General features: G+C 37.4%; 1 protein-coding gene across 1 annotated transcript in view; it reads right to left on the bottom strand.

The window, feature by feature from the left end:
• The window catches only part of EPYC (epiphycan), a gene marked incomplete at its 5' end in the record, with an annotated part of 41228 nt that extends 24840 nt beyond the window's left edge, over nucleotides 1–16388 (bottom strand). The window contains one exon of the mRNA XM_084878842.1: nucleotides 16224–16388. Coding sequence (XP_084734968.1) covers nucleotides 16224–16388 — 165 coding nt within the window. The remainder of the gene's footprint in view (nucleotides 1–16223) is intronic.
• Between the last annotated feature and the right edge of the window lie 276 nt (nucleotides 16389–16664).

Below are 16664 nucleotides of genomic sequence, written 5' to 3'. Positions count from 1 at the left end.
GGCATGTACTGTGGTTGCAGGCACATCACCTGTAGGGGGTGTGCAGGAGGCAGATGATCGATGATTCTTTCTCATCGATGTTTCTTACTCTCTATCCCTCTCTCTTCCTCTCTGTGAAAAATCAATAAAAATATATTAATAAAAAGAGAGTATTATGTCAGACAGAAAAAGACAATTACCATATGATTGTATTTATACATGGGATCTAATGAACATAAAAAGCTGATTCACAAATGGAACAAGAGGCATGGAACAGACTGACAGATGTTAGAGGGGAAAGGGTGGGGAGACTGGATGAAGGAAGGCGAACATATTAGCCAAAGAATGTATATGCATAACCCATAGACACAGACAACAGTGTGGTGGAGGCTGGGGAGTGGGGGCTGGGAGTGGGGGTACTGGACAGAGGTGGATAAAGATGGGGGAGGTTTGGGGGACATCCGTATTAGTGTCAATAATAAATTTACAAACAAAAGATTGTTGATGATATAGAGCCAGGTCAAATTACTCTAGGCAAATCAGCTCTATAATAGCATAAGGCAAAGGAAGGGCTGATTTCTAAGGAGTAAAATCTTTAAATTTGCCTTGGCCAATGTGGCTTTGTTGGTTAGGCGTTGTCCCATGCACCGAAGGGTTCAATTCCTGGTGAAGGCACATGGCAAAGTTATAAGCTGAATCCCCAGTAGGGGGGATGTAGGAGGCAGCCCATAAATGTTGCACTTTCACATTGATATTTCTCTCTCTCTCCCTCTCCCTTCTTCTCTCTCTAAAAATCAATAAACTATTCTTTAAAAAAAATCTAAATTTTTTGCCTATCATCTATTTTTGTGCTGATTAGCATGATAGGAATCATTCTGCCAATAGGAGAAGAATTATTAGACTCTATGATACTCCTTTCTTCTTTAAATACCAAAAGGAATTTATCCCCTTGAATCTCCATTCTATATATGTTTTAGATTCCATATAGTTATAGTAGAGGATTTTTATCTAATTGTCCAAGATTTTATTTCTTTTTCATATGTAATGTCTTTTATCAAAGTTTTGATAACTCCCATAAAAAGAAAACACACTTACAAAAATATTTGACCTAGCTGCAACATTTTTAAGATATATTTTCTTTGTCCTTCTCATATGTGTTGTATGTGAAAAATGTATATTTTCTTATATACCACTTACCTCTTTAAAGACCACATTAAGTGTGAGGTTGGCATGACATCACTGTGATTAACCTTTAGGACCACCTAACTGTATCTTATCTTGTATAATCCGATAGTTAGCAACATTACCAAGCAATGATTTTTTAATGATTTTAATGCTTGTGTGTATGGACCTTAACAAACACAGTATAAGCCTCTCTGTTCCTAGCAAATTCTTTACTTGCCTTAGGAGTGTCAGAATAAGAAATCTGTAGAATTCAGAAAGATCCAGGGAAATTTAGGTATATTATAGAAGGGCTAGGCAGGACAATATGACAGGTCAAGTCCAATCCTGGATTGAAAATTAGATAATAGAAGATTATATAACTCAGAAAAAATGAATATATTCTAAAAGTTCCTTGAACAATGTTACCTTTGGCAAATTTATTTATAATTTATTCATTTTTTTATCTGACTCTGTAAAATATACTACAAGACAAAATCTAGAGGACTATGTTGGAAAAACAAAAGTCCAGACCAGTAAGAGAAAAGAAGACACTCATTCAGCACACAGTACTAGAGAAGTAAATGGGCCGCATTGAGAGGTCCAGGGGCACAGATAATAGTGTAGGGAAGGCTTAGGAGTGGGGAGTAGGAGCTGGACAAATGGGGGACATCTGTTATGCTACCAACAATAAAAATATTTTTCAAAAGAAAAGCATATTAAACTGGTTAAACAAAAATAGTAAATGACTCACACTGCAAGAATAGCTGAGCAAAGTCAAACAGTAAAACTGGGACCCAGCCCCAGAGATTCTGATTGAAATAGTCTGGGTGTGGCCCAGGCATTAGGATTTTAAAAAACTTTAGAAGTGATTCAAATATATGGCCAAGGTTGCAAACCACCACACAAAAAGGGAAATTTATCCTGCAGACCGAGATGTCAGAGACAAATGCTAATTAGGTTTTGGAGCAGTGAAATGTTAACTTTTGGTGGGAATATGGTAGAAGGATTGTTTTTCATTAAGATCCCAAGAGCTACACAGAAACATCCGTGTCAGTTCAGGAATCTGCTGAGGTTGATTCTTCAACTGAGAAATATCCCTGGGAAACATAGAAACTCCCTGGGAGGTGAATTTTGTGAATTGCATAGCAGGAGGCAAAGGTGGAAGCCAGAGGGGCACATGGCTTCCAGGCTGCAGAATCCCCCACCCCAAACACTGAAAATTCTTGGTCCCGAGAGAGCCTGTCACTTGACAGACACAAAGCCCATGCTGCATCAGGTGCCAGAAACCCAGGGCTGCAGAAAACTGAGTTTGGGGGATGCAGAAAATAAAATCAGAAAGAAGCTTCCAGTGGACCTGGTGACTGGGCCTGCCCTGCCGCTGTATGCTTAAAAACTGTGCTTGAAAACAGGAATATCTCCAGGGCTACCCTGCGATGAAAGCCATGTGGTTTCTTAATTCAGAGTTGCTTGTATCCTAAGTACATCAGAATGAGCAGAGGGTTTGTTAAATCCCCCCAATGCTGGCCTCTCCTCTAGAGTTTCGGATTCATTAGGTCTGGAGTGGGACCTGAGAATTTGCATTCCTAACCTTCTCCCAGATGATGAGGATGCTGGCAGTTCAGGTATCACACTTTGAGAATGACTCCTTTAACAATGGTAAAATAGGGCCATAATGGAACTCCTGATGGGAAAGTTCTCCAAATTGTGTTTGAGCTCAAAGTTTACAGACTAGAAACAATGAACATAAGCTGACCAACATCTGGATGAGGCTATAGCCTCAGTTTCCACCAAGTCTTCGTGGGTCTCTAGCAGCACTATGTATTGATTTTGGGGTTCTACTTTTGCCTATAATAACTAATATAGAGATTCAAATTAACTTGTTCTTTAAATTTGATGGAGGTTAGGGTCAGTGTTGGGATAATAATATGTGTGCAACGAATGCTTCATTCTCTTTAAATATCAAGATCATGGCAGACTTTGCAGTGAACTAATAATGTATGTGCCCCTGAAGGAAATACATTTGTATCTGGAAAAGTCCACTCAGACTGCAGTTATTAAAAAAACATCCAGCTTGACCCAAGCACTAAGGATCTGTCTAGCCGAGATGAAACAAAAGCAAATGGGGAAGTGGTATTTGGACTACATATTCTTTGGACTTTTAAATCACAAAGCAAGCAATTCTGAATTCATACTTCAAACTCTTTAGATTTGAATAAGTTTTTACTTTAATTTGCAAGAGATGCTAATCTGTAGTCCTTTATCTTTCCTCAAAAACGTCATGGAAGTAAGGGAGTTATATATAAATTTGTGTCAGCATTATGTTTCTGGAATTGTATTTTTGGAGTATAGTTACTTTGCATTTGATTTTCTTGCAGAACTTCTCATAAGCTTTGTTACTAAACAATATGGCTTGATATAATTTGAGATGGAGCAAAGAGCTGGGAGTGAAAGGTTAACCTCAAGAACCAAGAGTTCTTTGAGATAAATTCATTGATGCTCTCAGATCCATGTCAGAGACGTCTGCAATCAAAATCTACAGACTGCCAGAGGTTATGTACAAGTGGTAGTTGGCATGGGGGTAGATCTCAGGAAGGTATGAGCATGACTGTCTAATAAAGAGGTTGATTTTCTCTCTTGAAGGTGAGAGCAGTATTGAATGCCATGGTTAAGCCTGATGGCTTGAAAGGAGACCCTTCTGGGAGTGGGTGCATCCTCTGTTGGCTCCTTTACTCACCCTTCCTGGAAAAGGAAGAATGACTGGGTGAGTGGAAGAACAGGCCTAGGCAGTTCACCTGCCCAATTGCGGGTAGGTGACTGCCCGCTAAGAGCATGCTTTCTGTTTTGCCCCTCCAGGCATGTACTAACAATTTCTGAATCAGGCACTGTTCTGAGGCCTGTGATAGAGTGACATTTTCTGGAACCCATTACCTAGTCTGTCTGGAGTTTTGTATTAGGAATCTCATAGTTGCTTCAGACCTAAGTCATACATTTCAGTCTAGATTTTATCAGCAATATAAGAAAGATACTTTAAACTCATTTGTCTGAGCCCTATTTCTGTCTCTCAACTGACTATGAATTTAATTAGGGTTTAGGAGGAGCATGTATCTGGTCCCTTAAAACCTAATACTTATTTCTTAGAAAAACTTTAATAGCACACATATTCATATGTGTTATAACACAAAATCGTATATGTAACTGATTCTTGGTTTCATATTACTGTATATTCCCAACTCTTATTTTTAACTTGCCTCATTTTATTAATTTATATTTTATACCATAATATAGCATAAACATAATTAATAATAAATAATATAAGATATGTTATTATGGACAATAAAATGCAATAAAATCTATTTTATATATTTTATACAATGCAGTATTATTGTATGTGGATATGTTATCTGTATTTATTGAGATTTATATTTATTTTATATGTTTATATATCTATTTTTGTACACATTGTAGCATTTTTTTCTTTAAGTAAACTTAAATATTGTTCCAAAAAGGTGGTGGATAAACATATGAATAAATGGAAGTAGTAAATTATATCTCAGATTTGTTGTAAGGACTGTGACTGATGATAAATCTAAGGACATACTTTCTCAGCATATGTATGTGCATTTTTAATGGAACTCATAGAAACCTTATGTCCCAATAGGTGACTAAAGATATTGTTTACATTTTTTACTTCCTCTATTGTATGGAAATAGTATGTTTATAAGATGACTAGTCTGGGAGGTGCTGAGGGACAAGGAGGAACTTGGTCTTATTTATCTGCCCCTACTCTTCATCCTCAGCAAAAGATTGGTAAGTGGATCTAAAGTGAACCCCTGCCTAATGAAGTTAGCCTTCATTCCAGCTCAAATCCTATTGCTTTCATTGGGAAGACTTCAAGGCTATAAGTTAAACAGTGAACCAGTTTCCTATTTAATGTTCACTAGATATATTATAGATAGGAAGCTGAGGCTCAGGAGGATTATATGACTGCCGGAAGCCACACAGTTTCTGTGACAGACCTGGGACTCACACAAAGGGAATATGACTCCAGAACCCATGTCACACACTGAAAAACTGCCTCCCAAGTATTGAATAGGTACATACATGAGCAAACCCAAAGCCAGTGGTTTCTTTCACCATTTTTGCAGTGGATGTGCATTAATGGTTTAAGCGCCCAGGTAAAACCAGATTGGAAAGAAATTGTTCTTATCCATTTATTTACTTAGTTTAAGATCCCCAGTGTGCCAGTAAATTCTCTCTCTCTCTCTCTCTCTCTCTCTCTCTCTCTCTCTCTCTCTCTCATTGTCTCTCTGCCCTCTCTTTAAAGCATTTTAAATCCAGAATGTTATCTGGACTTTTACTCTAGCATAGACTAAACTTTTTGTTAAACAAAACAGAATTTAAAAGTTCTCTTTCTCCCAAATTGTCCCACCAGTTGAAAATAAATAATGAAGCTATTCTGTGTTGTCATCATTATGTCAACAATTGTTTTCCAAACATATTAAAGGGCTCCAAAGTGTTCATCCTGGGTTACTGGAGAATATCCTTATGGATTTCACACTAGCATGCAGATATGTTAAGCCCAATGGAATTTTGCTTTAAATGTAAGTCCAGTGCTCAAAGTGATTTAAGTGGTCCATATTAATTATCTAAAGAAATGTGACCATGAGCACTGGCAAAGAAAGCTGTATCTTATTTTCTGTTTTATCTTGAAAATGGATGAGGAAGAAATGAGTTTGGCAAAGATTGCTCAGTCCCCATATTTCTGACAAAGCAGCTTTCAGTTCAGAAGGATCATTTTACCTCTCTCTCCCTTAAATACTTTGACAGCTAAGAGTTGCTTAGATATTATGTTCATTGTAATCACTAGAAAATTCTTGTTTTTCTGATTCCTAATAATCAAATTACTTAATTTCAAAGAAAAGAAACCTCAATATGAGACACAGCTAACAAAATTAAAGATTAAAGAGATGAAGCAGAAAAATAATGGAAGTGTTTAGTGCCAAAGTCTCTCTGGTCTGGCATTAAATGGATCTGGTTTGAATTTTGCTCTGAAACTTACTAGCTGAATAACCTTGGGCAAAATTCTGGTCCTCTGTTGCTCATAAAAATAATAACAGTAATAATAATAATCATGTCTTATTTTAAGGGATAGTTATGAGATTTAACTTAGGTTTGTGGCTTCATAAATAATGTGTTATACAACTTCAAACACAAACATGCCACTAGCAAATTCTATTAGTGTTCTTTTTGTCTGATCTTACATAATTGTATATTCTGTGCTTCCCTTTTTTTTAAGGTTCTCTCTCTCTCTTTTTAAGTTTTTCAAATGGTTTATCACTGGTTTTAACAGAAACATATGGAATATCAATCAGATAACATATTGAAAGCTCATCAGTAAAATTATTCCCTCCCGTCTTCCAGTGCCTCTTCCATGAAGAAGGATGAGGAGAAAGATTAGCTTTTTTTTTTTTTCCACCATATCCTAAAAACCAAATTTAATTCAAATTTAATTCAGGTTGATTAAAACTTTAACAAGTTACTTCTTCCAGTAAGAGATGTTTTATATGCAAACCACATATTTAAAACTTTGATACATATTGTGTAAATTATCCAAAATGAATCCTTTTTATTTTCGTTTTCTTCAAAGTGTTAAGATTTTATTTACAAAGCTTCTTTGTTGTACCGAAAGTAAAAATGCTGTTATAGTCTTGGTGTAACTGGTAGCCACAAATGGTTAACTCACCAATCACACCTATCCATGCTACAGCAAGAGTCTTACACAAAAACCTAACAATACTTACACTTTTGTTGAAGAGCAGACCTCAAGCTTGTTGGTGAATTTCCAAAAGAGACTAAATGAATGAAACAGATGTCACAGGAGCTATTCTTTGGCTCTTTGGGTGGGTGGGTGTCCTGGAGAGTTTATATAATAACTACCTTGATGTTTTTTATATTTCATTATCTAAACTAGACATTGATTTCTATAAGTAGTCCAAATTAATTTGAGTCTACCTAAATAATTTCTGGTGTTACAGGATATCAACATATATCATGAAATTATTTTGCCTAGTACCATATTATCTTGATGACAAGAGGAAAGAAATCAGTGCAGTTGCTAATTGCAGCTGCCTTTACTGAGCTCTCTCATTCCTACAAATCTATTAAATTTGCTTTATATTCTTTTGATGAAGCCTCTTCATCTACAAATGATATTTTAAAGCAGAATTTGTTTCAATAGAAGGTTTCTTAAACTATCTACTTATTTTCTCCAAGAGAGAAAAATTGGTCAATTATTATTAACTAGAGGCCCAGTGCATGAAATTCGTGCACAGGAGTGTGTGTCCCTCGGTCCTACCTGCATCCTTTCCAATCTGGGACCCCTCAAGGGATGTCAGACTGCCTGTTTAGGCCGGATCCCAGTAGGATACGGCCTAAATGGGCAGTAAGACATCTCTCTCACAATCCAGGACTGCTGGCTCCCAACTGCTCACCTGCCTGACTTCCTGATTACCCCTTACCACTTCTGCCTTCCAGCCTGATCACCCCCTAACCACTTCCCTGTCAGCCTGATTGATGCCTAACTGCTCCCCTGTCAGCTTGTTTGCCCATAATCACCCTCCCCTGCAGGCCTGGTCACCCCCAACTTCCTTCCTCTGTAGGCCTGGTCACCCCTAATGCCCTCCCCTATAGGCTTGATCACCCTCAGCTGCCTTCCCTTGCAGGCCTTGTCCCTACCAACTGCCCTCCCCTGCTGAGCTGATTGCCCACGACTGCCCTTTCTTGCAGGCCTGGTCCTTCCCAACTGCCCTCCCCTGCTGACCATCTTGTGTCCACATGGGGGCAGCCATCTTGTGTGTTGGAGTGATGGTCAATCTACATATTATCTTTTATTAGATAGGATTAGATAGGATAGAGACCTGGGGCATGGGTGGGGGCCAGCTGGTTTGCCCTGAAGGGTGTCCTGGATCAGGGTGGGGATTCCCTTGGGGCGTGGGGCTTGGGTAAAAGGCCTGTGGTGGTTTGTAGGCCCATCATGCCCCTCAGTAACCCAAGTGGAGACACTGGTATCTGGGATTTATTTATCTTCTATTATTGAAACTTTGTGGCCTTGAGCGGAGCCAAGCTTCCTGCTTGCTCCATGGCCACAGACGTTTTTGTTGGGAAATATTTATCTTCTTAATTGAAACTTTGTAGCCTTGAGTGGAGACCTTGGCCAGCCAGAGAGTACAGAAAGCTTGGCTTCCTCCATTGCCTGGAAAACCCAAGACTCCTGTTTGCTCCATGGTTGCAGCCATCTTGGTTGGGTTAATTTGCATACTCACTCCTGATTGGGTGGTGGGTGTGGCTTGTAGGTATAGTGGAGTGATAGATAATTTGCATGTTACTTTTTTATTAGATAGGATATGTTTTATTAGCTATGTTTGTTGATTTATTAACGTATACCTTATCTCATTTCATATCTACCTCAGAAATTTATATGTGGAGATAAGGATCACAGGAGAAGAAAGTTGGGGGAAGTAATATGAAGTCAGGGAAGAATGAGGACAAAATTAAGCTCCAGGATTCTGAGCAAAATGACAACAACATTAAGTTACAAGATGTAGAGCACAGAAAATAAAAATAAAAATTCCTTAAAGTTGCAGCTCCTCTTACACTGAGGCCTGAGAGAAATCTGTCCTCCACATCCTCATGAAGAGCACTATGTGGTGTCATTGTCAATGCCCTCCACACCCTTACAACAAATGCTATCAAGTGTGCTCCAGGGACTCCACAGTATAACATTCTCTCTCTCTCTCTCTCTCTCTCTCTCTCTCTCTCTCTCTCTCTCTCTCTCTTTCTCTCTCTCTCTCTCTTTGAAATCTTCACTTGAGAATATTTTTTTCCATTGATTTTTAGAGAGAGTGGAAGGGAGAGGGAAAGACAGAGAGAGACACCCACATGAGATAGACACATTGATTGGTTACTTCCCGCATGCCCCCAATCAGGGCCCGGAGCCTCCAATTGAGATATTTTCCTTTGTCCAGAACCGAAACTGGGACCCTTCAGTGTGCAGGCTGAAATTCTATCCACTGAGCCTAACTGGCTAGGGCTGCAGAGCAACATTCTTGATGTTTCTTGAAGATTCAGGAACACAATTCAGTAAAAGAAATTGTAGAAGACTAAAATAATATAGAAGAGGTGAGCAGTATAGGTGAGCCGAAGTCCAATGGTCTGAATGGAGCCAAGGAAATTTTATTCTAGGGATGGAAGTTTACTTTCTTCAGCAGAGTCACTGAGACCTTTTCTGGGTAAAATAAATTATTAATGGGCAGAAATATATATTTTTTTATACTTAAGAAGCATGGACAATCTATAACCCCCAAAATATACATAAACTTGGAAATGCCAACTACCTACCTTGGTCAAAAACACAATCTCAATTTAAACCACTCAAAAAACACGAAATCTTAAACTATATGGTTTTCTGGTGGACTCTTTAAGGCTAATAACAAAATTTTCCTTGGATAATATGCCACCAAATATGTAATATATACAGGGTAGGGCAAAAGTAGGTTTATAGTTGTGAGTACATGAAACACAGAATTTATCCTTGTGTTATTATTTATTAATTGCATTATTTTTCATATGAACAAATGTAAACCTGTTTTTGCTCTACCCTGTATATATGCTATTATATATGTAAGTATAATAAAATATTGTAATACACACTTATGTTATTGCCCATAACTTAGGTATATGTTGGAGATTAGCTATTCGCAATTATTCTTTGAAATAGTGAGTTGTAAGCCATTCTTCCTTATAGTAATTAGATAATAGAGAGTTAAACAATTATTAGAAGTAAAGGCTACTTTTTCTAGTTCACAGTACTCTCCCATAAAAGACTGGCTTTCTTTCTCTTTTAGGAGTGTTGGAGCACTTGACATTCAATTAAACTAAAACCAATATCAAGTCAAAAGAACAATTTGGAAAATGGTAGAAAATGAAGGGTAGTAATATTCCTTTATTAATCTGCTAAAGATTATTTTCTGATATGAGAAGATAACATAATTATGATTTGTATATCTGTACAATCTTATTCAAGTTACTTTCTTGCTCTTTTTCCCTATATCTTTATTCACTGGTAATAAAGTGAATAAAGTGAATAACAGTGTTTCATAGTTTTGTTGTGAGAAGTTAAGGAGATGATGTGAAATGTGAAATGCCTGGAACAATATCTGACACATTATAAGCACTCAATCAAGATTAATTATTATTTATCAGAAAGCAAAACATAATCTATATTTCATCATATGGCTTATAATTACATCTTATTTATCACATTAATTAAAATAAAAATTCAGGTTTGGCTAATTGACCAGTTAAACCATTGGACTCACAAATTCAAGCCTTGAAGCAGTAATTCAAATTTGGTTTTCAGAAGAAATTAATTATTGCATCTTTATTAGTTTTCTATTGCTGCATAATAAATTCTACAAACTGAGCAGCTTAAAACTATACTCATTTTTTAATTGTCTGGGTCAGAAATCCAGACCTGGCCTGACTGGATTCTCTCTTCAGGGTTTCACAAGGTCAAAATTAAGGTGGTGGCCAGGTCTGTGACTTCATATGGAATTTGGAGTTTTATGCATCTATAGGACTAAGGTCCCTCTAAGCTTGCTGGCTATCAGCTTCTCTCAGAATCTAGAGACTTCTGCATTCCATGCTCTGTGGACCCATCTATCTTTAAAGCCTGCAATAGTTTCCCTTGTACTGAATTTCTCTTATGTTTAAATTTTTTTTTATAACTTTAAGACATTGATTTAAAGGTTCATTAGTTTAGGTCTGTCTGACCAAGATAATCACCTTTTTAAAGAACATTATAAACATAACCTAATTACCAGTAATCTACAAATAAATTCATGATGTTAAAAATTACAGAGTGTGTGGACACACCAGGGGATGGGGCATTTAAGGGACATCATAGAATTCTGCTTATCACATATGTCAAAAGCCTTGAGGATTAATGATTTAAAGCCTGGACCAAAAGGTCTATTTTATTGGCCTAAGGAGCCAAGTCTCAAATATATAAGAAAAAAACTGGCATTGGAAGCATTTGGTCAATTGTCTCATAAATTTAGTTTTAGAATATAAGTTGACCTTTCTACAAGTAAAATTAATGTTAGGCTAAAATAATGTGTCAGGTACTGTTCTAGTCATTTCACATGCATTATCTCCTTAACTTCTCACAACAAAACTATTCAGCACTATTATTATTACCAATGAATAGATATAGAGAAAAAGAGCAAGAAAGTAACTTGAAAGTACTTTTTCTTGGCCTTGAGGACAAAGTGTGAAGAACCTGATCCCACCGTTTCCCAGGTGCTTTATTTACCATCAATTTTTCCATCAACTGTATCACATTTGGGTATATTACCAGTGTTTATTCAAAAAGTATCACATAGGATCAAGAACATGGGGAACAACTGACCTTAATTTTAAAGATGAGATAAATAATCTTACCAGGAGTCACCAGAGTATTAATTTCAAAGACTACATTCAAGAAGTTAAAGTCACGAGTTCCCATAGTTTAGAATCCATTCACACGACTGGGTCTAATGACTTTTTTAGTATCTTCTAATGAGGAATTATATACCAGCTCTTTGTTTGTTTGTAAAGCAATGTATATAATAATCTGTTAATATATAAGCTAAAGTTCTTTAGCATTTTGTTCCTCTTGTTATCTTATTTGTCATATTTTTTGTTTAAAATATATATATATATATATTGATTTTTAAATAAATATCAATTATATAATAAATTCTACAAACTGAGGAAGGGAGAGGGATAGAGAGCTAGAAACATTGATGTGAGAGAAACATCGATTAGCTGCCTCCTCCACACCCCCTACCAGGGATGTGCCCACAACCAAGGTACATGCCCTTGACTGGAATCGAACCTGGGACCGTTCAGTCTGCAGGCTAATGCTCTATCCACTGAGCCAAACCGGTTTTGGCTTTATAATATATTTTATTGATTTTTCACGAAGAGGAAAGGAAAGGGGTGGAGAGTTAGAAACATTGATGAGAGAGAAACATTGATCAGCTGCCTCCTGCACAGCTCCTACTGAAGATTTGCCCACAACCAAGAGTATTTTGATAGAATTGTCCTTGACCAAAATTGAATCTGTGATCCTTCAGTCCACAGGCCAACGTTCTATCCACTGAGCAAAACCAGTTAGGGCATGATTGATTTTTGTTACTGGACAAACCTTCTATTTAAAAAAATTATGTATAGCTTATATCTTTAAATGTGTTATATGATCATACCATATATATACATTAGAAAGGATATATATATATATATATATATATATATATATATATCCTTTCTAATAATAGAATAATATGCAAATTAACCACCACTTCACTACACCCACAAGCTATGCCCACCAGCCATGCCCACCAGCCAATCAAAGTGAGTATGCATATTGACCCCAATCAAGATGTGACCACAGAGAGCAGGAGAGAGGCTTGGGTTTCCTTTGCAATGGAGGAAGCCAAGCTTTCCACACACCCTGGCAGGCCCAGGCCTCCATTCCAGGGTATAATGTTTCAATTATAGAAGGTAAATAAATTCCAACAGAAATGGTGGCAGCCACAGAGCTGGAATAGCAGGAGGCTAGGCTTGCCCTGGGGCAATGGAGGGAGCCAAGTTTCTGCAGCCCTGGCTGGCTCAGGCCTTCACTAAAGGCTACAAAGTTTCAAATATAGAAGGTACATAAATTTCTACAGAAATGGCTGCCACCAGGGAGCGAGCAGGAGGCTTGGCTCCTCTCCAGGCTACAAAGTTTCAATTGTAGATGATAAATAAAGCCCAGATACCAGGGCCTCCACTTGGGTCAGTGGGAGCATAGCTGGCCTACAAACCAACACAGGCCCCTCGCCCAGGCTGCCCACACACCAAGGAAACACCTACCCATGCACCAGGCCTCTATCCTATCTAATAAAAGAGTAATATGCAGATACCATCACTCCAACACACAATATGGCTGCCCCTATGTGGTCAAAGATCCTGCCCCCATGTGTAGACAAGATGGCCACCACAAGACGGCCAGCAGGGAAAGGCAGTTGGGAGGCACCAGACTTGCATGGGAGGGCAGTTGGGGGTGGTCAAGCCTATAGGGGAGGGCAGTTAGGGGTGACCAGGCCAACAGAGGAAAGAAGTTGGGGGCAAACAGGCTGGCAGTGGAGCAGTTAGACATCAATCAGGCTGGCATGGGAGTCGTTAGGGGGTGATCAGGCTGGCAGGCAGAAGTGGTTAGGGGCAATCAGGAAGGCAGGCAGGCGAGCAATTGGGAGCCAGTAGTCCTGGATTGTGAGAGGGATGTCCAACTGCCCATTTAGGCCTGATCCACCCCTTGAGGGGTTACAGATTAGAGAGAGTGCAGAATGGGCTGAGGGACACCCCCTCTCCCCTGTGCACAAATTTAGTACACTGGTCCTCTAGTATGTATATCTATATATATCATCTATCTACAAGTTGGTTTTCTAATCTGACTTTACCACAAAAAGTTGTTAAACCAGGGATAATTATATATTTTGATCAACCACAGGGGTTATTAATGGCTCTCTGGAGCCTCAGTTGTTAGGATTCTGAGTTTAGAGAGACCTGTGTGAAAATCAGGGATACTTGTATGAGTAAGGACTGGGATATATAAGAATACGATGTCACATTTTTGGTACCTTGAAGGAAGGTTGTTATTCCAGAATAAATGAGTACTGAGGAAAGGTTGTATACTAAATTATCTATACTAATAAAAGGGTATTATTCTAATTAGACAGGGTGGCCAGCCATCTTCCGGATGTCTGACTTCCTTTCATACAAAGCCATGGTGGTGGAGGGCTGAGGCAGAGCAGGCCGATAGGTGAGGGCAGTTGGGGGACATAAGGCTTGCAGGGGAGGGCAATTGGGGGCTATTAGGCCAGCAGAGCAGGGTAGTTGGAGGCCATTGGGTTGTCAGAGGTGGTTAGGGGCGATCAGGCAGGCAGGCAGGCAAGTAGTTAGGAGCCAGCGGTCCCGGATTGTGAGAGGGATGTCCCAGATGGGAGAGGGTGCAGGCAGGGCTAAGGAACACCACCCTCTGTGCACAAATTTCTTGCACTGGGCTTCTAGTTTTTAATAGATATATTTATTAGCTTATTTTATTTGGTAGCAGGAACAATTTGAGAATCTCATGAGAATGTGTAGGGCCAACTAAGCAGCAAAATGCATCCTGATAGCAAGAAATGGCTTAAAAGAAGTCTGCAGATAAAGCTAATTAATGCCACATTTTGCCCAAAGCAACCTTGGTTTCAAGTAACATTTTATTATTACTATTATTATTATTATTATTATTATTATGCATTTGTTCTTAAAGGAATCAGCTGTCCCTCGAATCCACTCAGAATAGAGGATTTACTTATGGTACTCACCAAAGCTCTTTGATCTTATAAAAAACACTTTTTTAATAAATGACAAATAAGTTTACATTGAAATATTTCATTTGTTAGACAGCTGCAGATATGCATTTATATATGTATGTTTTTTTAATATTTATGGAAGATGGGAAAATGGAGCATAGTAGATGAAATAAGAACTAGAAAAATTTCTTATACTCTACACTGATGCATTAAGTTAGAGATGTAGAGGGATCACAGATAGCAAGATTAGTTATTAATGACCATAAATTCTCAACAGAAAATTTCCTTACCATAACAAAGCCATACAGAAAAATGAATCAAACAGTGAATATTAACACTTAGAACCCAGAAGGTGTGGCTCAGTGGCTGAGTTTTAACTCATGAATCAGGATATCACAGGTTGATTCCAGGACAGAGCACATGACCAGGTTGCAGCTCCATCCCTGGTAGGGGACATGCAGGAGGCAGCCAATAGATGATTATTTCTCATTATTGATGTGATTGTTTTTCTCTTTTTCTCCCTATTCCTTGCTCTCTGAAGTCAATAAAAACATATTAAAAAATAAAGTCTTAGAAAATAGAGTCATGTCCAATGTGCAGAAGAAAAGTGATCTGCTGTTAAGCCTAAAACTTTTCTGAAAAGTAGGGAAGTCAGAGAGAGAGTAGGGGTGGTACAAAAAAAAAAAAAAGAAGACAAAATATAAAATGATAGGGAGAGAAAAATAGGGTAAGGGGAGAAGATATGAAAACTATTGTATTGCTATTGTATGATGAAATTCTGATCCTCGTATTTCATAAGTCAACATAAATAATAATGAGAATGTTTATATCTTAATAAAAAATTACCTAATTAAGTTCCATTCAGTATAAATATATGTTGTCTAAATATTTAATTTTTCTTAGTCATTCTGAATCATTATTGTAAGAAAAAATTACATTTGAACAATTGCCCAAGATATCTTATGATCCTGTAATGCTGATGTAATTTCCCTTTTGGTTTATTTTTATGTAATTAGTTAGTTTTTGTCAATGTAATGCATTAATTACACTCCAGAATTTCTAGGTCTTTTTGTTTTCTGACTCAGAAAAATTAATCTGTATTCTTTAGTTCATAAAAAGCTTAACATTTCATTAGGAACATATCGTATCAAATATATAAAATGTGGGCTGTACCCTTGCCAATGCCTGCATTACTCCTGGGAGATAATCAGTTATTTGGAAAAGCACATTTGCTCTTGGAATACGGTCCTGTTCCAAACTATTGTCTTTTATATTCTTTTTACTTCCAAATTTACTACAATCTGACATTTTCTTTCCTTTACAGAAAACACCCCAAAGTTCTTTATCATTGCATATGTATTATTTTTACTTTTCCTAACTGCCTATGGCTTTTTTCCCTACTTTTTTTTCTGTTCTAACTTGATTACTCCCCTCCCCCAATTTTGTAAGAAGATATAGAGGAAATAAAATGAACTGTAATAAAACAAAAGATTATTTCAATGTTAACCTCTAACATTGAACATGTTCTGGAGAAAGGGTTCATATGAAATTATTATGACAGAACATCTCATTTATAAATAAAAAAATCTATTTGAAGAAAACAATCCCCAATAATTCCTAATGCAATGCTTTTAAAAGTACCTCAGCTTGGCCAATAGGTATGTTTTCATAGTTGTATAAATCGTCCAGGTCTTCCAAGGTGGCATCGTAAGTTTCTGAGTCATAGTTGATGGGCTCTAATGTTGGAGCAGTCACAGCAGCATCAAAGATGACAAGTCCCAGAACAAATCTTGCTAATGCTTTCATTTTTCAAACTTCCCTAATTATAAAATATTAACATACATAAATATTTAATTTATAATAACTAATGGATAGTTTGCCTTAAACAGGAATGGTAGATAAATCAATGTCAACACTGAGGAACTCAAGCTGGTAGCTTTCTTCCCATGAGTAATTTATAAACATAACACAATAATTTGCATGCTTTCTGATGACAATTGATGCCAGATATTCAAATTAAGATGCAAACCTATCAATATTTTTACAGTAGATACTGTAAATACAGTGAAATTGATTTTTATA

Source organism: Pipistrellus hanaki, assembly GCF_964339955.1.
Source record: "Pipistrellus hanaki genome assembly, chromosome: 3".
Taxonomy (NCBI): Eukaryota; Metazoa; Chordata; class Mammalia; order Chiroptera; family Vespertilionidae; genus Pipistrellus; species Pipistrellus hanaki.
The sequence above is the reverse complement of the archived record's forward strand: the minus strand, read 5'-3'. Positions and strand labels throughout refer to the sequence as shown.